The sequence below is a fragment of the Piliocolobus tephrosceles genome, chromosome 2 (genome assembly GCF_002776525.5).
Source record: "Piliocolobus tephrosceles isolate RC106 chromosome 2, ASM277652v3, whole genome shotgun sequence".
Lineage (NCBI taxonomy): Eukaryota > Metazoa > Chordata > Mammalia > Primates > Cercopithecidae > Piliocolobus > Piliocolobus tephrosceles.
Genome location: NC_045435.1, coordinates 158601337 through 158625041, shown reverse-complemented (window position 1 = coordinate 158625041; position 23705 = coordinate 158601337). Strand labels below are relative to the sequence as shown.

General features: G+C 45.9%; 1 protein-coding gene across 2 annotated transcripts in view; it reads right to left on the bottom strand.

The window, feature by feature from the left end:
* PCCB (propionyl-CoA carboxylase subunit beta) overlaps positions 1-2308 on the bottom strand; it is a 95650-nt gene extending 93342 nt beyond the window's left edge. The window contains exon 1 of one of the 2 annotated variants that reach the window (XM_023187908.1): positions 2061-2308. In XM_023187908.1, the coding sequence (XP_023043676.1) occupies positions 2061-2243 (183 nt within the window). In that variant the 5' untranslated portion in view covers positions 2244-2308. The remainder of the gene's footprint in view (positions 1-2060) is intronic. The other variant, XM_023187909.1, reaches the window with a different exon arrangement.
* Positions 2309-23705: the final 21397 nt, after the last annotated feature.

Genomic DNA, 23705 nt, shown 5'->3' with positions numbered 1-23705 from the left:
GGTGGCACGTGCCTGTAATCCCAGCTACTCAAGAGGCTGAGGCAGGAGAATCACTTGAACCTGGGAAGTGGAGGTTGTAGTGAGCCGTGATCACTACACGGCTGAGCAACAAAGCGAGAACCTGTCTTTAAAAAAAAGAAAGAAGGCCGGGCGCGGTGGCTCAAGCCTGTAATCCCAGCCCTTTGGGAGGCCAAGACGGGTGGATCACGAGGTCAGGAAATCGAGACCATCCTGGCTAACACGGTGAAACCCTGTCTCTACTAAAAACTACAAAAAAACTAGCCGGGCGAGGTGGCGGCGCCTGTAGTCCCAGCTAGCGGGGAGGCTGAGGCAAGAGAATGGCGTGAACCCGGGAGGTGGAGCTTGCAGTGAGCTGAGATCCGGCCACTGCACTCCAGCCTCGGTGACGCAGCGAGACTCCGTCTCAAAAAAAAAAAAAAAAAAAAAAGAAAGAAAGAAAAAAAAGCCAGGCTCGGTGGCTCACCCCTATAATCCCAGTGGGTGGATCACTTGAGGTCAGGAGTACAAGACCCGCCTGGCCAACATGGTGAAACCCTGTCTCTACTAAAAATACAAAAAAAAAAAGTTGCCAGGCATTGTTGTGGGCGCCTGTAATCTCAGCTACTCGGGAGGCTGAGACTCAGGAGGCTGAGGCAGGAGAATAGCTTGAACCTGGGAGGCGGAGGTTGCAATGAGCCAAGATCGCACCATGGCACTCCAACCTGGGCAACAAGAGCAAAACTCCATATCAAAAAATAAAAATAAAAAGGGGTGCAGGAGGGGGTTCATATTAAATCTGCCTCCTAAGTCAACTTTGGCAAAAGAAAAACAGCTTCTGGAGGCTTCATCTAAACCCAGTAGGATCTAACTGGGAAAGGGCTGGGTGATGTTCCACAGAAGCATTGAGCAAGGCCCCAACAGAAGGAGTTGTACAGGAACACTGACAGGCCTTTCCAGAGGATGATCTAACATCTCCCTCAGCCCTAACAGAGCAGCCCCAGGGGAGAGAGAGAAAGCACTCCTAGTACCACAAACCATCACTAAATTTACATTTTACTCTCGTGTCAAAAGAAACTGTCACCTTCGGGTCCTTGTCAAATTTATGACACCTGAATCAACACTAGACAAATATAGAGCTGTTCAAATCTCCTCACTTTAAGACCCCATCCCTCCCCCAGTGCCTCCCTCATGGTTGTGAGTTGTGCCTGAATACTCTTCACCTGTAAGAGTTTCACTTCTGCACCTTCCCGTTGGTTCTTTAATTCGTTTAGCACAACAGTCCAGACTCACCCACGAGTCATGGACACACTGGGCAAGCCTGGTTTCTAGTCAGGGGTCACCTCTCCAAAATGGGCCACCTAGCTTATCTCTGAAGGCCAGCTGCGATTCTCGCCTCAAAACCGAGGCGGTAGGTGGCAGAGCCTCAGCTGGTCAGTCCAGCCAAACATCGAGAGTAGCCTGCGCACTCCCAGAAAGTCACCTGCTTCCGACACATGCCTTTGCTACCCATCAAGGTGAGGCACGCTAAGGCCCTAAAGAGCTTGACCAGGCATTCTGCGGGCAGACGTTCCACAAGTTCCCTGCACGCGCTCATTCCCCACTTCATGTTAGTGGAGTATGCCCAAGTTCAGTTTTCCTGCTTCCACAAAGACCAAAGAATCTACCATCACTTTTTCATGGGGCACGAGAAGAAAAAGCACATCGTTTTTGCCGAGTGCCTATCGTTTTGCTATCTATGGTCTAACGATACGCTTGTGAAGGAAGAATTATTAAAATTGCCCACAGAGATTTAATAAGTTGCCCAAAAGTTTATGTTAAGTGGTGAGCCAGCTCTGTCTAAATCCCAAGGGTTAAACAATATGAAGAAGCACACAGGTGCTTCTGCTCGTTATACCCGCCTCCACGAGAAACGCTACAGGTTTTCAAAGTGAACACCCTCGCCCCCGCCCTTCCAAGCACCGTGCGGATTGGAAGGGAGGCCTCGGACGCCGCAAGCCGGGCACGCTGTGATAGGTCGCGGACGCCAGGGGCGGGACTCACTTAGGCCCCTCAGGACTCACTCGCTTGTGCTGCGCGTCAATACGGCGTTGGCCTCCTCCCAGCAGCGCGTTTCGGCGCTTGTTCTCGATGCGTTCGTTAACAGAGGTGGCCTGGCTGCAAAGGCCGCGGGTCGCGGCGCGGAGACCGCTCGCCAGAACGCTGAGCCTTGCCCCAGCCGCCGCCACCCGTAATGCCGCTGCCATTTTTGCTGTGCCGGCGCGTCCCCTATTGGCGCACCTGAGTACGCATGTGCATAAAGCGTGGTTAAGGCGCTTGCGCAGCATCGGCTGGCTGTAGGGAAACTGGGGGCTGGACTACAGAACCTGCTTGGGAGTAAGGCGTGAGAGTTCGAGACCCGATGCTGCCCAAGGAGGGTCGCGCAGACGAAAAGTACAGGGCCCGCCTGGCTGCACAAGAAAGGGACATAGTCCTTAGCCTTCTCTGACCTCCTAGACCCTTAACTTTGTCGTCCCACTTCCTACAGAAAATAAGATTATAAGATTTAACCAACATTTATTAAGCATTGTGCCCAAGTGTTGCTTTTTGCACTTCCCATGCACTGGCTTATTATCTGGATTTCACAGATGAGGTAAATGAAGAGATGAGTGATTTGATCAAGAGGCAAGGTTGAGGCCGATGTAGGTGAGCCCGGGAGCCCAAGACCAACCTGAGCAATATAGTGAGACCCCACCTCTACAAAAAAATTAAAAATTAGCTGGGCATGGCAACTTGCACCTGTGACCCCAGCTACTTGGGAGGCTAAGGCCGGAGGATTGCTTGAGCTCAGGAGGTCGACGCTGCAGTGAGCGGTGATTGCATCACTACACTCCAGCCTGGGCAAAACCCTGTCTCAAAAAAAAAAAGCCAAAACTGACAAAAAAAGCCAAGACTAACGATGTGGTTGGCCAGGATTTAAACTCAGAGAGCTATCATCATATGTGCCAAATAATGAGCACAGGACCCTTAACCTCCAATCAGTAGTTCTCAAAGTGTGAATCCCATTAAAGAAAAAATTATTCATGACAGTTACTCATGTTTAAGAATGGTAAGGCAAACCTTATTCAGGCTCAATCTGACAGAGGTAGGGATAGAGTTTTGCAGTAAGAGCGATTGGGCTGAATATAGCAAAGTGAGAATTTATAGCTAAGGGGCAGTGTGTGGAAGTCAGGGAATGGAAAATTACTACGAGGAAACATCAGCGGGGAATCTGGCTAAATTGACCTAACAGGATTCCTGCCAAAGGCAGGTCAGGGTAACTGAACATCACCTGGAGGATGGTGGCGGTATGGATCAAAACCAGATATGGAGAGTGATCAGATACCAAGAATGGAGGATTCTGGCTAAACTGACTTGGCAAGATTCTTTCTAAAATGGAATTCCACAAGGAAAGACTTGGAAGCCCAAGCTCAGGCCTAGTCAAAGAGAGAGCTCAGAAGAGCCTGACCAATATTTGGTCAAGGAGGGAATCCTGTCAATCCAGCAACTTCAGTATCACCTGGGAGTGAGTTGGAACTGCAAGCTCGAATTCTCGGAGTTTACCCCAGACCTTTAAATCAGAAACTCTGGGGCTAGGGCTAGCCATCTGTTTTAGCAGATGACCTTTAGATGATTCTGATCTGCTTGCTACTAAATCTGATCTGCTTACTAAAGTTTAAGAACCACTGCTCTAAGAATTTGGAATTGTACTGTTGAAAGCTTGACCATCTGTTTCTCCCACTCACAGGCAGGTCTTCAAGACAAAGAACGTGCTTTATATTTCTCATTTTTAGCCACAGAAAACTGCTAAGGTTGATCATGAGCCCTTCCATGATCCAGCTCATAGCCAGGGCCTTCATAAAGTGCAAATTCTGACCTACCACCTTAATGTTAAAGCAATTCAACTCAGAAAACATTTTTGAGCACCAACCATGTGCCAAGAACTAAACATCAGTACTGATTGCATTTCCTGGAGTAAGAACTGTTCATCTAGATAGACAGGGCAGCTAAGATGCCAAAGCCTCCTGTCTAGGCAAAGCCCACCCGTATCTGTATAACTCCATAATGGGTGCTCTTGACCTTACATTTGGGTCCTTGCTTTAAAGACTTCACCAACCTAGAGAGGCAGATGGACAAAGGGCTGGCCTTGGGAGCACAAGAGAGAATTTGAGTAAGGCTGAGTGTGTTGAGGAGAGGATCTCCAAGAAAGCATCCGTATGCCAGGGAACAGAAGTAGTGTGAGCAAAGGCCTGGCATGTTCAGATTCACATACACAGACACACACACACATATTTGGTTGTGTTCCCAGCTTTTGGGTAAATGGTAGTAAATGAGACGGGAAAGTGAGAATGGCATTAGATTGTGAAGAGTTTTTTCATGTCCAGAAATTGGGACTTGCTTTGGCCTGGGGACAATTGGACTCCCTTGTCCCACAATACCCTGTAGGTTCCTTACATAAAGCACATCTCACACTGTGTTAAGATTGTTTAGCTGTCTTCCCAGACAGACTCTCCAGCCAGAGGGCAGGGACTGTAGCTGATTTACTCACCACTGTGGTCCCAGCACCTGGAACAAGGCCCAGTGCAGAGAAGGCCTTTAGAATGTTATTTGTGAAATTGAATCGAGCTAGCAAATAGGCGATTGCATGTGAGTCCAGAGGTTTTCGCCCACTCCTCTATGTCTTTTCAGGCTCTGAAACCTGCTCGGGTATCATCTCCTCCATGCAGTCTATCCTGATCCTCAGAAGCAAGGAAGTTTTTCTTATTTAACTTTAGATAACCAGTGATTAGTAGAAAACCCAACACAGGGAGGCTCACTGAACCTAACTGCTTCCTCCAGCTAGTCCTCTTTCCCTCCACTTCTTCTTCCTCACTGTCCTAATGCCCTGCCCATGGACACTCCATAGTGCTATAGATCTGTAATGTTGTTCCTCAGACCTCAGGTGCAAGCTCCAACTTGGGGCATGTGGGTGGGGGTAGGAGGAGATTGAACTATCCAGTAATTGCCCTCTAATACCACTATGCTCTAGGCTGCTTTCCTGTCCTTAGTCCCCCAATTGGATGCTGTGTTTGAGTTTTTTTCTCCATTGTGAGACAGGAGTCACCCTGATCTTTTAGTTTTCTCACTATCTGAGACAGTAGAGCTAAAAATCTGGAGTCAACACCTGGGTGCAAATCTTAACTTCTGCCCTGACTTCCTGGATAACACAGGGTCATTCACCTAAGGATCTCAGTTTCCTCAGGAAAAGTGGAGAGGGGGTGATCTGTGAAACCTTTGTGTTCTGAGTTTCTTACCCATGACATAATGACAAGAGCTCAGTCATTGGTGTTAGACTGTCCTGAGGTTAGTTCCAACTCTGCCAGTTACCTCTGTGTGACTTGGACAACTTAGCTTCAGTTTCCACTTATGTAAAATTGGAATAATAATAGTTCTACCTCAGAGTTGTAAAGTTTATTTTTATTTATCTATTTATTTATTTTATTTTATTTTTTATTTATTTATTTATTTTTTTTGAGACAGGGTCTTGCTCTGTCACTCAGGGTCGAGTGCAATGGTGCAATCTCGGCTCACTGCAACCTCACCATCCCAGGTTCAAGCGATTCTCCTGCCTCAGCCTCCCAAGTAGCTGGGATTACAGGCATGTGCCATCATGCCCAGCTAATTTTTTTGTATTTTTGGTGGAGATGGAGTTTCACCATGTTGGCCAGGCTTGCCTCAAACTCCTGACCTCAAGTGATCCGCTCACCTTGGCCTCCCAAAGTGCTGGGATTACAGATGTGAGCCACCACACTGGCCAAGTCGTAAGGTTTAAATGTGAGAATGCACATAAAGCACCTAACATAATGCCTGGCAAATGTGAAGTACTCTTTAAGTGTTACCTACTAGATTACCAGTAGTATCCTGAAATGGTCTTATTTACCAGAAATTTTCATGAGTTCTCCTTAGAGTGAAGGACAGTGATACATTTCAGAGTATTTGTTCACTTCCTTCCACAAGGAATGAGGATGGATGGGGGACAGTGAGGTGCCAACATTTTCTGGCCATTCTAGCCCAGTCAGTTACAACTTTCAGCAAAGATCAGTGCAATGGTAGGAAGGAGGAAATGGAAGAGGTCTGGGTCTTCAGAGAAGCAACTGCCAAGTGGGGAATTAACATGCAAGAAAACAATTAAGGGGGCCAGGTGCAGTGGCTCACTTCTGTAATCCCAGCACTTTGAGAGGCCAAGGCAGGCAGATCACCTGAGGTCAGGAGTTTGAGACCAGCCTGGCCGAGATGGTGAAACCCCATCTCTACTAAAAAGACAAAAATTAACCGGGCATGGTGATGCACACCTATAATCCCAGCTACTCGGGAGACTGAGGCAGGAGAATCGCTTGAACCTGAGAGGTGGAGGATGCAGTGAACCGAGATCGCACTACTGCACTCCAGCCTGGGTGACAGAGCAAGATTCCATCTAAAAAAAAAAAAGAAAAAAGAAAGAAATCAGTTAGAGAAACCACCTGTGAGAGAAAGTGGGGAGACAGTGGGAGAAGCTGGGAGGCCCATCAGATTGCAATGCAAATCTGACCTCCAGTCAGGAAGAGAGGGAAGGAAGGAAGGTGGGTGGGAGCTTCTCAGAATACCGTGCAGTTTTAAGGAAAGTTCAGCAAGGTTGCTGGGGAGTGCAGGAGCCAAAGTATTTTTGCCGCAGCTATGCTGGGAGCAGCCCATGGAAGGTGTGACCTCAGCGCAAATTTCAGCAGTGAATTTCAGAGCAACAGCTGGGGCTCTCGGTTACTATATTCAGTACAGTCCAGATGTCTTCTCACAATAGAGTTTGGGGTGGTTAGGAGTAAAGGGAGTGAGAGAGAGGAAATTTGTAAGGATAGCTGTCATCCATGTGGAGAGAAGAGATTTTAAAGATTTTTTTTTTATTTTTTGAGACAGGATCTCATGCTGTCACCCAGGCTGGAGTGGATTGACAGGATCACAGCTCATTGCAGCCTCAAACTCCTGGGCTCAGGTGATCCTCCGCCCTCAGCCTCTTGAGTAGCTGGGACTACAGGTATATGCTACTATGCCGGCTAGATTTTTAAGATTTTTGTTGTGCATTAATTATGTACTTCTCTCCTTGGTGTGTGTGTGTGTGTGTGTGTGTGTGTGTGTGTGTGTGTGTGTGTGTTTTAACTGAATAAAAAATGAAGTGCTTAAAATTTACATTTATCTTTATTTTTTCTTTTTTTGAAATGGGGTCTTGTTCTGTTCTCCAGGTTAGAGTGCAGCGTTGTGATCATGACTCACTGTAGCCTTGACCTCCTGGGCTCAAGCAATTCTTCACCTAAGCCTCCCACATAGGTGGGACAACAGGCATATGCCACCAAGCCTGGCTAATTTTTTATTTTTTTATTTTTTGAGACAGAGTCTCCTTCTGTCACCCAGGCTGGAATGCTAGAGTGCACATCTTGGCTCACTGCAACCTCCACCTGCCGGGTTCGAGAGATTCTCCTGCCTCAGCCTCCCAAGTAGCTGGGACTACAGGCGCATGCCACTGTGCCTAATTTTTTTGTATTTTTCGTAGAGACAGGGTTTCACCATGTTGGCCAGGCTGGCCTTGAACTCCTGATCTCAAGAGATCCACCCACTTTGTCCTCCCAAAGTGCTAAGATTACATACAGGTGTTAGCCACCACACCTGGCCCTAATTTTCTAATTTTTTGTAGAGACAATGGTTTCTCTATGTTGCCCAGGCTGAAATTTCACATTGTTATTGCTGAACTGTGTTTCTTTGATGCCGAGATTAGACCCCAAGAGTCCTAGCTTAAATTCTACTTAAAATTCTTAATAAGACCTAGAGCCTAGGCCATGCACAGTGACTCGCGTCTGGAATCCCAGCACTTGGGGAGGCTGAAGTAGGAGGACTGCTTGAGGCCAAGAATTTGAGACCAGCCTGGGCAGCATAGCAAGACATTATCTCTACAAAAAATTAAAATGTTAGCCAGGAATGGTGGTACACACTTGTAGTCCTAGCTATTCCAGAGGCTTGGGCAGGAGGATCCCTGGAGCCTAGGAGTTTGAGGCTGCAGTGAGCTATGATGGCGCTGCTGCATTCCAGCCTGGGTGACAGAGCAAGACTGTCTCTAAAAAGAAATAAAATTTAAAAAAATTTAAAAGACATGGAACCCAACCCAATTGTCCCCAGACTACAGACATTTTCCAAGCCACCTTGAGAAATCCTTATCTTTTCTGACTCCCTGGGCTCTATGGGAAAGAGCAGGCCCTGCGCAGTGGCTTACGCCTGTAATCCTAGCACTTTGGTAGGCGGAGGCAGGCGGATCACGAGGTCAGGAGATCAAGACCATCCTGACTAACACGGTGAAACCCCGTCCGGACTAAAAATTAAAAAAACAAAAAAATTGGCCAGGCGTGGTGGCAGATGCCTGTAGTCCCAGCTACTCGGGAGGCTGAGGCAGGAGAATGGGTGAACCCGGGAGGCGGAGCTTGCAGTGAGCCGAGATTGCACCACTGCACTCCAGCCTGGGCCGCAGAGCTAGGCTCCGTCTCAAAAAAAAAAAAGAGAGAAAAGAAAAAAAAAAAAAGAGAGAAAAGAAAAAAAAAAGAGAGAAAAGAAAAAAAAAAGAGCACAGCTGATTTGTTCCTTTTTCCAGAGCTGCTTCTAGCTGTTTCTATTCTTTTTATTCATTTATTTATTTTATTTTTATTTTTTTGAGACGGAGTCTCACTCTGTTGCCCAGGTTGGAGTGCAGTGGAGTGATCTCAGCTCACTGCAAACTCAGCCTCCAGGGTTCACACCATTCTCCTGCCTCAGCCTCCTGAGTAGCTGGGACTACAGGTGCCCACCACCATGCCCGGCTAATTTTTTTGTATTTTTAGTAAAGACGGAGTTTCACCGTATTAGCCAGGATGATCTCAATCTCCCTGATCTCATGATCCGCCCACCTCAGCCTCCCAAAGTGCTGGGATTACAGGCATAAGCCACCATGCCTGTCCGCTGTTTCCATTCTTGCTGAGCTGCTTTTCACTTGCCGTTTTTACCCTCTGTTGGTACCACCCTTTCAGCATTCCCCTGACCTCCACCACATGCCCTCCTCTCCCTTGTCCTGTGATTTCCACATCAGGCTCACTTTTCCCCTTCCCTGCCTTCCACTGCCATTCTCAGACTCCATTCAGTCTTCATGCTGATATCCTCTGATTCTATGGCCTAGGAATTCCTCAGCCTCCTCAACATGAAGGGCCTTCAACTCTGTTCCACTCCAGCCACCCACACACTGGGCTTTGTAATCACTAAGAATTGCTTCACGTCTAGGAGTGGAACCTGGCAGTTCTCTCTATCACCTCCTTTTCTGCTACCTTTCCCATGCTGTTCACACTGAATCTGGTCCATCTTTTCCGTGTAACCTTTTAATTCCCTCACTCTGCCTACTGTATACTCTGGCCTCCCTTAAGCCCTTGAATTTCCATTTAGATCACCGTGCCTTGGCCCAAGCCTTCTTTTGGATCATTCTGATTCTGCTAACAGACTGCCCATGGTAGCTGGCAAAACTCATACAAATTATGCTAGGTATTTTAATTTCCTTGGGCTGCTGTAGCAAATTACCACAAAGTTAGTGGTAAAACAACAGAAATGTGTTCTCTCACAGTTTGGGGAACCAGGAGTCCAAAATCAAGATGTCTTGAGGGCTGTGCTCTCTCCAAAGGCTCCAGGGCAGAATCCTTTCTTGCCTCTTCCAGCTTCTGGAAGCTCTGGTGTTCCTTGTTTTGTGGCAGCCTGACACCCATCTCTAACTCCGTCTTTGTGTGGCCTTCTTCCCTGTATCCTGGTATCTGTGACCTCTCTCCCTTTTTCTTTTTTCTTTTTTTTTTTTTTTTTTTTGAGATGGAGTCTCGCTCTGTCACCAGGCTGGAGTGCAGGGGCATGAACTCGGCTCATTGCAACCTCTGCCTCCCCAGTTCAAGTGATTCTCCTGCCCAGCCTCCCGATTACAGGCCCCGCACCACCAGGCCCAGCTAGTTTTTGTATTTTTAGTAGAGACGGGGTTTCACCATGTTGGCCAGGATGGTCTTGAACTCCCGACCTCGCGATCTGCCTGCCCCGGCCTCCCAAAGTGCTGGGATTACAAGTGTGAGCCACCATGCCCAGCTTCCCCTTTCTCTTATGAGTCACCAGTCATTGAATTTAGGGTCCATCCTAAATCTAAGATGACCTCATTTAGAAATCCCAAATTTAATTACATCTGCAAAGACCCTATTCCCAAATAAGGTCGCATTCATAGATACCAGGTCTTAGGACTTGGACATATCTTTTAGGGGGACACAATTCAACCCACTATACTAGGTCACCGCAGATTCTTGCTGTTCCTTGTTGTTCTCCCCAACCCCATTTCTGCACGTCCAAAGCCCATGCATCCTGTCCCAAATACCATTTCTTCTACAAAGCATGTCAACAATTTCTCAGTTACAAGCACCTCTTCTTCCTCTAAACTCGCATCTGCTTTTTGTTTCTCATTTATAGCTTTTATCAAGTTCTACATTTTAACAGTACTGTCTATGTGAGAGAGACTTCCACTTTCTCTGGTTACCTGAGTGCCCCCCAGGTGTCTGGTCACCAAACTTCATGTGGAAATCCTTGGTCTGGCTAGAATCATTTACGTTGTTCCTAATGACACTGAATATGCAGCCCTGGCCTCTGTACTCTATGGTTCCTGTCTCTCTATTCTTCACTAACCAGTTGTCTGTCTTCCTGTCTCTTAGCTTCTCCTTTTCCCCTGTCCTCAACTTAACAATCTGCCCCTTCTCTACTTCCACCCCTCAGTCTCCCAGCAAGGTGAGCCCTGTGAAGCACAAGTCTGCCCCATGCACACGAGCCCTCAGGCCACCACTGTCTCCTTATTTTCTTCTCCACCCAGTTAAGTCCTTTGTTTGAGGCTTTCTCCTACTTTCCCTCCAGCCCACTAGGTATCTTTCTCCAAGAACACTCCCTTCGCTGTCTTGCTTTTCCTGATGGCATTACTTCCCTTCCTTCTAATACCTAATGTGCCTTCCATCCCAGAAAATTACTGCATTCTTCTTTTGTATTCCCATAGTTTGTTCCTATTTCTGTGACAGTACCACCTTGATATGTTGCTTTAAAATTACTTCATGGTGGGGCCTGGTGGCTCGTGCCTGCAATCCCAGCATTTTGGGATTATAGTGCTGTAACTCCTGGCTTTGAGAATCTGTTGCAGAATGGCAAGACCCTCATCTTGAAAAGAACAAAAAATTACTTCTTCAGATTTTTTTTTTTTTTTTTTTTTTTTTTTGAGACAGGCTCTCACTTTGTCACCCAGGCTAGAGTACAATGGCACAAAGACAGCTCACTGAAGTCCCACCCTCCCAGGCACAAGCAATCCTCCCACCTCAGCCCCCAAGTAGCTGGGACAGGTGTGCACTACCACACGTGGCTAAGTTTTGTATTTTTTGTAGAGATGGGGGTTTGCTGTGTTGCTCAGGCTGGTCTTGAACTCCTGAGCTCAAGCGATCCACTTGCCTTGGACTCCCAGAGTGCTGGGATTACAGGTGTGAGCCACCGCACCCAGCCCACTTCTTCAGATTTTGCTGATGACCTCACCCTTCCTACCTACAGTATGCTCCAATTCCATTTAGATTTATACCTTAGCCACAGGCAGTGGCACACACCTGTAGTCCCAGCTACTGGAGAGGCCAAGAGTCGTGTGAGCCCAGGAGTTTGAGGATGCAGTGTGTTATGATTATGCCTATGAACTCCAGCCTGAGCAACTTAGAGAGACCTTGTCTCAAAACAAAAACAAAACAACACAAAACAAAAAATGCATCCCTGGTAATGGAATGGGGATGTATGTTTTGAGAACCGTGGTATGCCAGATTCACCTGGCTGGAACGGTAGAAGATATGAAACGGGAGGTAGATTCAAAGAGCCCCTGAACTCACAAGAACAGCTCCAGTCTTGCCTTCTGGATATACTGACTCTAACACAGTGAGGATGCCCTTTCCTGTTTCAACCAAAACAGCCTTAGTGATTCTCTCCCTTCTGGATACTGATACTGGGTTACAGGCAAGTCAAAGTGCAGCCGTGATATAAGAAATACTCTTTCTTTTTCCCTCATTCTCCATCCTCACTTTTCCTATCCCTCTTCCAGCTGCTTAGAAAATTCTAAGACAAGAGTCATGGCACTAGATTAAGAAATGTTTCTTTTAATTAGTGGCCTCTCTTCTTCTTTTTCTTTTATAATTCCTCCTGCATTTCTAAAAGACTATATGAGTTATGATACTTTCACAATTATTTTTACTATAATGGGTGATTTTGAGCTTTTGGTATGAATTATACTGTTCTAAAGCAATTGAGGTTAACATCTAGAAACTGGAAACAAATTAGCTATTCATATATGACTCCCCACTGGATTATAAGCTTATTTTGGATAAGGACTCTATCATTTTTATTTCTATATTTCCAGTACCCAGTGGTTCCAGATACATGGGGTATTCAGTCATTGAAAGAACTTTCTCTCGTGCAACTCTAGTTTCTCTGTGAAGAGGGGATTATCTGACTCTCAGCTCCATTACTAGAGCCAGCTTCTTTCCCATGAAGCATGGGAAACCTATCTAGTTTCCCACGGGTGGTGTTGACATTTAAGATATACTCACTGGGGAACATCAAAAGTAATAAAGATTGCCACCACGCCCAGCCCTTTGCACTCTTTTGACCATATCTTTTGATACACAAACTTTTAAATAAAATAGGTTTTATCTTCCTACTCGACAAATGTATTTTCAAGGTTGGGTACGATGGCTCATGCCTGTTATTCCAGCACTTTCGGAAGTGGATGGATCATTTGAGGTCAAGTGTTCAAGACCAGCCTAGCTAACACAGTGAAACTCTGTCTCTACTAAAAGTACAAAAATTAGCTGGGCGTGGTGGTGCATGCCTGTAATCCCAGCTACTCGGAAGGCTGAAGCAGAATGGCTTGAACCGGGAGGTAGAGGTTGCAGTGAGCCAAGAACACGCACTGCACTCCAGCCTGGGCGACAGAGCAAGACTCCATCTCAAAAAAAAAAGTAATAAAGATCATTACTTTTTATTAGGTTATGGTTCTTCCCATCCAACTCGCCCAAAATTTCAACCCTATGATTGATGTCAGTGTGATCCTGAGTGAATGAGAGAAAGAGGGAAGTTTGGGAAGAAGCATTCTTAGACTGCAGTGCCACCACTGTACTTTCTGCAGTTACCCTTAGTTTGTTGTTTTGGAAAGACAGACAGAAGCAGGGGAGTGAAGGAAAAGAAAAAGTGAAAAGAAAAACAATATTGTTTGAAGGCTTAGACAACAGCTGCAACAACAGAACTTTCCTTACAACCCCTTCTGTATGTAGGAAAGGATTAAGTAAATATTGATGCATTCCTCACTTCCAGAACCAGTCACAGGCTAGAAAGGGCCCTGGAGAGAAGTATTGCCGTCGTTATGAACTAGTGAAGCGTTTCTGGTAGAATGGAAAGCATGCTTTGGTGCCGTAAAAATTGGATTCCAAGTGATACTAACAAGCAGTGTAACTACACAAATCAGTTAATCTCTTTGAGCAACAGTTTTTTCACTTATAAAATCATGATAATAATATTGACCCTATAGAATAGTTGGAAGGATTAAATTGAGAAAACATATATAGAGTACAGGGTATGCAACAGATGTTTAATAAGTGATAATCCCGGCAGGGCGCGGTGGCTTACACCTGTAATCCTAGCATTTTGGGAGGCAGAGGCGGGTGGATTGCCTGAGCTCAGGAGTTCGAGACCAGCCTGGGCAATATGGTGAAACCCTGTCTCTACTAAAATACAAAAGAAAAAATGAGCCGCGAGTGACGGTGTGCACCTGTAGTCCCAGCTACTCGGGAGGCTGAGGCAGGGGAATTGCTTGAACCCGGGAGGCAGAGGTTGCAGTGAGCCAAGATGGTGCCACTGCACTCCAGCCTAGGTGACAGATCAAGACTCCATCTCAAAAAAAAAAAAAAAAAAAAAAAAAAAAGTGATAATCCCACTCTAGTTTGGGGAAAGAATCCAGAGTAGATGGGAAAGATAGTATACACGGGAACTGATCCTGGATACCTAAAGAAGAAAATGAATTATTGGAAGGAAGGAATTATCAAGGAGGATAGAAAAGAGTCAAAAAGCAAGATAATCTAGAAGCACAAAAACACAGCTAAGCTCGTGCCACAAGAACAGTGGACTTTGACCTAGATACCACTATTGACAGACCGTGCTGCGACTGCTTCTGGATTCGCAAGGCCACTGTGAATAGTTTTCATAATGTCACGTATCTTTGCATGGTGGGCTCCCCCACTTAAAGTATCAAGTGGGAACATCAAATTGGCAGAGACAAAGTAACGTGCTCACACCCCAGCATAAGAAAGATCTTAGAAAAGGACAGATGATCTCTATACTATTTAGAATAATGCTAGGAACTGTAACAAACCCCAAGGTTTAAGTTACTTAACATAATAGAAGCTTCTTGTTCACCCTGACATTCTAGTGTAGCTATTCTTCCACCTGGTGGGCAGCTTTCCCCCATGCGGTAATTTAAGGACCCAGGCTGCTTCTGTCTTGTGGGTTCATCATCCCTAGAGTTTTCTGTATTCAACTGGAGAATGGGGAAGGAGATAAGTGGAAGGCAAGCCCTGTTTGTTAAAGACCCCACCTCCTCCTGGACGCAAGAGCAAGGATGACAATGTACTCCCTGTCTGACCAGCCACTTTCCAGTAGCAACTCCACACAGCAGAAGAAGGATCACAGATTTTTAGTTGACAGTATGTATGCCACACCCTCTACTGGGCCAGTGTATATGGGAAAATGTATGAAGTGGGGCAAGGTACTGAGGATTAAAGGACCCTGGAAAAGCGGAGAACGGTTTTGAGTAGTTGATTTGGGGAATGGGAAAAGAGATAGTACACTGGGAAGTTTAAGTGGAAAATATCAATTCTGGGCCACAGGATTGTCTGAACAGCACGGTGCTTGTGACGACTTCTTTCCTAGGATGGTTGAACTAAGCTCCTTTTATGTATAGCACTGCATGACATGTAGGGGTTGGCCAGGGTGATATAATGGTGACTATCTCCAGGAGTCTTCTAAATGAATAGGGAAGATGTATACATAGAAAGATAGATTTTATTTTCTAGGCAGCATTTGGGAAGTGTCAAGTAAGTGGTCGGGGGAAGTGCTCTAACAGTTCAAACTAGGAGGTTATCACTGACATGTGGGGGCTTAGGGCAGGTGCTTAGTCCAGGTCTGCCAAGAAGCTAATGCCAAGACAGGATTACATGTGGGAGAAATTTATTAGGGAAATGCCTGTGAGAAAAAATGGTGAGGGAGCCAGGGAAGTCTGGGAGAGCTTTAGGCTATGTAAATAGTGTAAAGTAAATCTGACCCTGTGAGAGAGAGAGAGGGAAACATGGAAGTCAGGCTGAATGGAAGCCTCTTAGACTGCAGAGCAGACCAAGGAAAGTTGAGCATCAGGAAGTCTTTGAGCAAAGTTACCCACCAGATGAGCCTCATCTCCCAGGAATGGACCTGCCACACAGTCATGGGCTGGGAGCAGTCTTCAAGAAGCATGGCCTCATACTACATCAGCCATGGATTGCAGAGGGTACCAGCTAGGGCCCTTGGTCGATTAGATTCCTTGCATTTAAAGACCTAAGAGGTGAATTCTTTTTTTTTTTTTTTTTTGATACGGAGTCTCACTCTGTCACCCAGGCTGGAGTGCAGTGGTGTGATCTCAGCTCACTGCAAGCTCTGCCTCCTGGGTTCATGCCATTCTCCTGCCTCAGCCTCCCGAGTAGCTGGCACTACAGGTGCCCACCACCATGCCTGGTGGTTTTTTTTTTTTTTTTTTTGTATTTTTAGTAGAGATGGGGTTTCACCGTGTTAGCCAGGATGGTCTCGATCTCCTGACCTCGTGATCCACCTGCCTTGGTCTCCCAAAGTGCTAGGATTACAGGCATGAGCCACCACACCCGGCCGAGAGGTGAATTCTTATGGCCACCACAGTCTACCATTTGCACCACACAGATCTACTTTTTCCCTCAGGTTTAGGGAGCAGCTAGCTCCTTTATGGTTTCTGTGGACCTTTCTTCCTGAGAGCTATAACCCAAAAAGCATCTGAAACAGGTCTTGATCAATTTAGAGGTTTATTTTGCCAAGGATTCACCAAGGAAAAAGAGACACAAGTCACAAGAGACAAGGAAAAAGAGACACAGTTCTGTGGCCTGTGCTTTTTCCAAAGAGTATTTTGAAAGGCTTCAGTATTTAAAGAGAAAGAGTGACAGGAGGGGAAGGACAAGAGAAAAAAAGGGAGTGTAGGTAGTGAGGTAAGGGGTCACATTCTTGTGAGGCTCACCAAATCCACGTTTTACATGTGAAAAGAGAAGACTGAGGGGAAATGTTCATTATGCAGGGCTCAGTAGATCTACATTTTACATAAGATAAAGTAAGTCTGTGAGGTTACACCTCTCTATCTAGGAACAAAATGAAGGCAGTTTTTGCATGACTCAGTTCCCAAGTTTTTCCCTTTGACATAATGAATTTGGGGTCCCAAGATTTTATTTTCCTTTCACAGGGGAAACTCAGACGAGGGAAGATAGTGGAAAGAACTGCAACCTCTGTTGCTGCAATCAATCTCATTCTCTCCTTCCTGCACTATCCACCCTTCAATCCCCTCACCTTGGCAGATCTTGGTGACTTACCTAGTGACGGGACTCAAACTTTCATTCTGGAAGTATCTGAACCAGAAAGGTAATATACCTTTCTCAAGCCAGTGTTACTTCATATTCAGTTTACAACAGAGCAAGAGAGTACCAGGAGGCACTTAAGTGGGTCACCTAGGTTCCACATGTATTCTTCTTTGTCCCTGTTGTGTAAAAGCAGCCCTCTACCCAGCAGGGTCAATGACTCCTGCCAGGATGGTGATTCCTGTTTTTGCCCACTGCTTCCTGGACAGAAGGAGTCCAAAGTGCCCTGGCAGCAGCTGTAGATTGTGGTTCAATAGAATCTTTTTTTTTTTCTTTTCTTTTTTTTTTTTTTTTCTTTTTTTTGAGACACTGTCGCCCAGGCTGGAGTGCAGTAGTGCAATCACGGCTCACCACAGCCTCAACCTCCTGGGTTCAAGTGGTCCTCCCACCTCAGCCTTCAAAGTTGCTGGAACTATAGGCACCACACCTGGCTCATTTTTGTTTTTTGGTTTTCTTGTTGTTTTGAGACGGAGTCTCACTCTGTCGCCCAGGCTGGAGTGCCGTGGCGCAATCACGGCTCACTGCAACCTCCATCTACCAGGTTCAAGTGATTCTCCTGCCTCAGCCTCCTGAGTAGCTGGGATTACAGGTGTGCACCACCATGCCTGGGTAATTTTTGCATTTTTAGTAGAGACAGATTTCACCATGTTGGTCACGCTGGTTTCAAACTCCTGACCTCATGATCCACCCACTTTGGCCTCCCAAAGTGCTAGGATTACAGGCATGAGCCACCACGCCTGGCCAGTTTTTGTATTTTTTGTAGAGACAGGGTTTCGCCATGTTGCCCAGGCTGGTGTCAAACTCCTGACTTCAAGCCATCAGCCCACCTCAGCCTTCCAAAGTGCTGGGACTATAGGCATGAGCCACCATGCCTGGCCTCAATGGGACTTTTGATGTATCCTTGGTAAGAGTATACCCTGTTTGGGGACCAGGACCTCTAACCCTGCAGGATCAAGAGTTGCGGGGACAAGAAGCACCTAATCTTATCCTTGTCCCCAGTGGGACATTGAGTGTAAGTGGGGTCACCCCTCTTCTATCCTTTGCTTTCCAGACCCATGTATTCTTCCTACTGAAGACATAGCACCATAGAGAGGGCTCGGATTTAATACATACACTGTGTCCTGAAGGATGGCACCCCATCCATCCAGACTGCTGCCTCCCTACTGATACTTCAGCACTGTTAGAAGGCAATTTCAGACCTGCTTTGGCAGAGCACTCTCATGTCTCAGCAGCTCTGCTACTCTAACAATTAGGTATTCAGCCTGCCACTCAGCAATGCATACCCCTCCTCTCCAGAGATAAGGGTCTCTTTATAGGCTATCCCAAAGGCCCTATGGCTTTCCCACTTAACTAAAAACTGCTTGTTAACTGCCCTCAGTCTCTCATTATTTCTCAACAGGGCATCAATACACCTTAGTAGTAACCACCCAACTTTACTCTCTCTGTAGAAATTGTCCTCCCTGTCTCCCTTGTTTTTGAATAACTGCATCATCACATCTGCCAGGGCACTACCCTCTGCTGAAACATTTTCCCAGGTAAACACTAGTGAAGTCTTTGGCAGTTGAGCTACCACCTTATGGCAGGGACTGTCCGTGCCCCACCTATTAACCAGCGTGGCATCCTTTTTGCCTGCTGGGCAGTGGATGAGCTAATCCAAATTCCCATCCTACCACCTATTTTCTTGGACCACTCCTGGTACTACTTATGTTAGTCTAGGACCCTGAGGATTAACTGTGTAAGAAATTTATTAGAGGAAATGCCTGTAAGATAAAATGGAGGGTGGTGGCCAGGTGCGGTGGCTCACGCCTACAATCACAGCACTTTGGGAGGCCGAGGCAGGTGGATCACCTGAGGTCAGGAGTTCAAGACCAACCTGGCTAACATGGTGAAACCCCATCTCTACTAAAATATGCAAAAATTAGCTGGGCGTGGTGGTGGGCGCCTGTAATCCCAGCTGCTCAAGAGGCTGCAGCAGGGAGAATCGCTTGAACCTGGGAGGTGGAGGTTGCAGTGAGCCCAGATTGCGCCACAGCACTCCAGCCTGGGCGACAGAGCAAGACTCCATCTCAAAAAAAAAAAAAAAAAGATAAAATAGGGGGACAAATAGGCAAATAGGGGAGGCAGGGAAAGCCATCACACTGCAATGCAAGTCTGACCCAGAGTGAAGGAAGAAAGATTGGATTGAAGAATTTTATACCCCATTGCAGTTCTAAGGAAAGTTTGAAAAGGCAATTTGGGATTTCTCAAGTCAGTTGCCTGTCAGAGGAACCTGGCATCTCTCTGGAATGGGTGCCTTAGTATCTCTGCCATGTGCAGTCATTGACTGGAAGCGTCCTGTGGGAAGCAGAGACTTGGTGCAAACACAGTGATCAATTTCAGAGGCCAGTAGCTGGAGCTCTCAGTCAATAATGTTCTCTACAATTAGAGATCTGAGAGGTACATTCTCAAGGCCACCACAGCAATCTTCATGGATGAGGCATGGAAGAAGCGAAAGAGGGACAGGACCTAGAAAATCAGTAGAATTTAGATAAGTGGTGATGGACAGAAAATATATCCAATGACGATATGTAGGCAGAGTGCAATATGTGTCCTAGGTAAAATAAACAGGGCACCTTATCTGAAGGGCACCTTATTAAAGGGCTAATTTTAGAAGTGATATGGGAAAACATGTTAGAAAAGTAGGTAAAGATAGAATTGTGGGACTTGAATGCCAGTATGAGAAATTTAGAGTCTATCCTGTAGGCATTGGAAAGCCATGGCCATATTAAATCTACATTTTACCTAATCTCTCAGTAGCATTGAATACTATTGACTACTCTCTCCTTTTCTATTTTTATTTTTATTTTTAGAGACAGGGTCTTGCTGTGTTGCCCAGGCTGGAGTGTAGTGGCATGATCATGGCCTACTGTAGCCTCGACCTCCCAGGCTCAAGAGATCCTCCCACTTCAGGCTCCCAAGTAGCTGGGACCACAGGTTTGTGCCACCATGCCCTGCTAAATTTTTTATTTTTATTTATTTATTTTTTTGGTAGAGACAGGGTCTTGCTATGTTGCCCAGGCTAGTCTCAAACTTCTAGGCTCAAGTAATCCTGCCACCTTGGCTTCCCAAAGTGCTGGGATTATAGATGTGAGCCCCCATACCTGGCTTCTTTTTCGGTTCCATCTTCATAAAACATTATCTTGGCTTCTTTGACATAACACACTCCAACTTTTCCTCCTATGTCTTTGGCTACTCATTCTTATTCTCCTTTGTTCAGTTCCTCATGACTTGAAAGTAGATGACTTGCCCAGGGGAGATTATATACAAAGAAGAGCAGAAATAAATAATAAACTAATTAATCCGTCCAGGCAAATATTTCATGATTATGTCACTCACAAACCTAAACCCCTTTTTAAAACTTTTTTTGAGACAAGGTCTCCCTCTGTTACCCAGGCTGGAGTACAGTGGCATGAACATGGCTCACTGCAGTCTTGACCTACTGGACTTAAGGGATCTTCCTGCCTCAACCTCTGGAGTAGCTAGGACCACAGCTGTGCAACACCATGCCAAGCTAATTTCTCTGATTTTCAAATAGAAACTCTTTAGCCACTTCTCAATGTTCATATGACAAAGACAAAGTTTGTTGTTTTTTTTTTTTTTTTTTGAGACGGAGTCTTGCTCTGTCTCCCAAGCTGGAGTGCTGCGGCACAATCTCAGCTCACTGCAACCTCCGCCGCCCGGGTTCAAGCAATTCTCCCTTCTCAGCCTCCCAAGTAGCTGGGACTACAGGAACAGGCTGCCACACCCGGCTAATCTTTGCATTTTTAGTAGAGATGGGGTTTCACTATATTGGTTAGGCAGGTCTCAAACTCCTGACCTCAGGTAATCCACCCACCTCAGCCTCCCAAAGTGCTGGGATTATAGGCCTGAGCCACCACACCCAGCCAAGATTCTTAACATAGCCCATAAGACCCTACATGGCCTAGACCCTACCTATCTCTATAATTCATCCAGTATTATCCCTCAGTCTCTCTGCTCCAGTCACACTGGTCTTCTGTCTCCTGTCAACTCCTCAAATGCACATGTTCTCTACTTCTGCAGGGTCTTTGCCTTCATTGGGTGGAAGGTTCATCTCTCAGTAATGTCTACTTTTCAGAATGTCTACTCATCCTTCATATCTCAGCCTTACACTTTCTTAGAGAAGCCTTCCCTGACTTCTTCAACTAAATCAAATCTTTCTAAGTGTCCTAGCACCATTCTCCTTTTATTAGTAACAGTTATCAAAGTTGTAACTTTATATTTATTTGTGTGAATATTTGATGGTCAATCTTGTCATTGTCTTCAGTTAGACTTTAAGGTACATGATGGCAAGGACTCCAAAATAAGTATTATCTTCATTTTTCTTGTATCACGTTGGATCTCTAGCTTCTAGCACTTAGGTCAGTGACTGAAACATACTTATCATAGTAGCTGAAATAACTACTGCATGAATGAATGAATGAACAGTAGCTCTTGAGCAGAGGATGGTGGTGATGTCTGTGCAAAATGATTCTTAGTTTAATAAGTCAATACTGAATAAGATAAATTACAGGTCTGGGAGATATATTAGGAGATCTGCTTTAAAACTTTACTGCAGCATTTAGTCTAAAAAACAAAACAAAAAGTCTACTGTAAGTCTGAGGTGAAGAAGGTATATTAGGAAAAAAACTAAGTTGCTGTATAAAAGAATGGCTAAATACAATGGCCTGGCTAGGCACAATGGCTCACAGCTGTAATCTCAGCATTGTGGGAGGCAAAGGCAGTCAGATCACTTGAGGCCAGGAGTTCGAGACCACACTGACCAACATGGTGAAACACCATCTCTACTAAAAATACAAAAATTATCTGGGCATGGTGGCACACACCTGTAATCCTAGCTACTCAGGAGGCTGAGGCACAAGAATCGCTTGAACCCAGGAGACAGAGGTTGGAGTGAGGCAAGATCATGCCACTGCTCTCCAGCCTGGGTGACAGAAAGAGACTCTGTCTCAAAAAAATAAATAAAAATACATAAATACAGCAGTCTAAATAAAACAGAAGTTTATTTCCTCCCATGGATGTCATCAAAGTTTAAGTGCAATAGTATTCACCATACTGTTTTTCTGTTTGTTTTTCTTGATGTGTTTTTTTTTTTTTTTTTTGAAACGAAGTTTCACTCTTGTTGCCCAGGCTGGAGTGCAATGGCATGATCTCGGCTCACCACAACCTCCACCTCCCGGATTCAAGTGATTCTCCTGCCTTAGCCTCCCGAGTAGCAGGGATTACAGGCATGTGCCACCAGGCCCGGCTAATTTTTTTGTATTTTTAGTAGAGATGGGGTTTCTCCATGTTGGTCATGGTGGTCTCGAACTCCCAATCTCAGGTGATCTGCCTGCCTTGACCTCCTACAGTGCTGGGATTACAGGCATGAGCCACCGCACCCGACTTCACTGTAGTGTTTTTAAAGAGTGAAAAAGTAATATCCTCAGTGTCCAACAATAGCAGTATAGTTAAGTAGATTGTGATACTGCTATTCAATGGAATAGCATCAGCTGTTAAAAAGTCATATGGTAGAACAGGCGTGGTGGCTCACGCCTGTAATCCCAGCACTTTGGGAGGCTGAGGCGGGCGGATCACGATGTCAGGAGGTTGAGACCATCCTGGTTAACACAGTGAAACCCCGTCTCTACTAAAAATACAAAAAAAAAAAAAAAATTAGCTGGGCATGGTGGCAGGCGCTTGTAGTTCCAGCTGCTCGGGAGGCTGAGGCAGGAGAATGGCATGAACCCGGCAGACGGAGCCTGAAGAGCCGAGATTGCGCCACTGCACCCCAGCCTGCGCAACAGAGTGAGACTCTGTCTCAAAAACAGCAACAACAACAACAACAAAATATGGTAGAACAGTGGTTCTCAAACTTCTGTGTACATCAGAATTACCTAGAGGGCTTGTTAAAGCACAATTTGCTGGGCTCACTCCCAGAGTTTCTGATTCAGTGGGTCTGGGTGATGTCCAGGAATTTGCATTTACAAGCTCCTAGGTGATGCTGATGCCACTGGGACCACAATTTGAGAACTGTCAGGCCTCTGAGCCGAAGCTAAGCCATCATATCCCCTGTGACCTGCACGTATACATCCAGATGGCCTGAAGCAACTGAAGATCCACAAAAGAAGTGAAAATAGCCTTAACTGATGACACTCCATCATTGTGATTTGTTTCTGCCTCACCCTAACTGATCAATGTACTTTGTAATCTCCCCCACCCTTAAGAAGGTTCTTTGTAACTCTCCCCACTCTTGAAAATGTGCTTTGTGAGATCCACCCCCGGCCTGCAAAACATTTCTCCTAACTCCACCGCCTATCCCAAAACCTATAAGAACTAATGATAATCCCACCACCCTTTGCTGACTCTCTTTTTGGACTCAGCTCACCTGCACCCAGGTGAAATGAACAGCCTTGTTGCTCACACAAAGCCTGTTGGTGGCCTTTCTTCACACGGACATGTGTGACATTTGGTGCTGAAGACCTGAGACAGGAGGACTCCTTCGGAAGACTGGTCCCCTGTCCTCACCCTCAGTCCATGAAGATATCCACCTACGACCTCGGGTCCCCAGACAAACCAGCCCAAGGAACATCTCACCAATTTCAAATCGGGTAAGCGGTTTTCACTTTCTTCTCCAGCCTCTCTCGCTACCTTTCAATCTCCCTGCCCTTCCAATTCCAGTTCTTTTTCCTCTCTAGTAGAGACAAAGGAGACACATTTTATCTATGGACCCAAAACTCCAGCGCCCGTCATGGACTCAGGAAGACAGTCTTCCTTTGATGTTTAATCACTGTGGGGATGCCTGCCTGATTATTCACCCACATTCCATTGGTGTCTGATCACCGCAGGGACGCCTGCCTTGGTCATTCACCC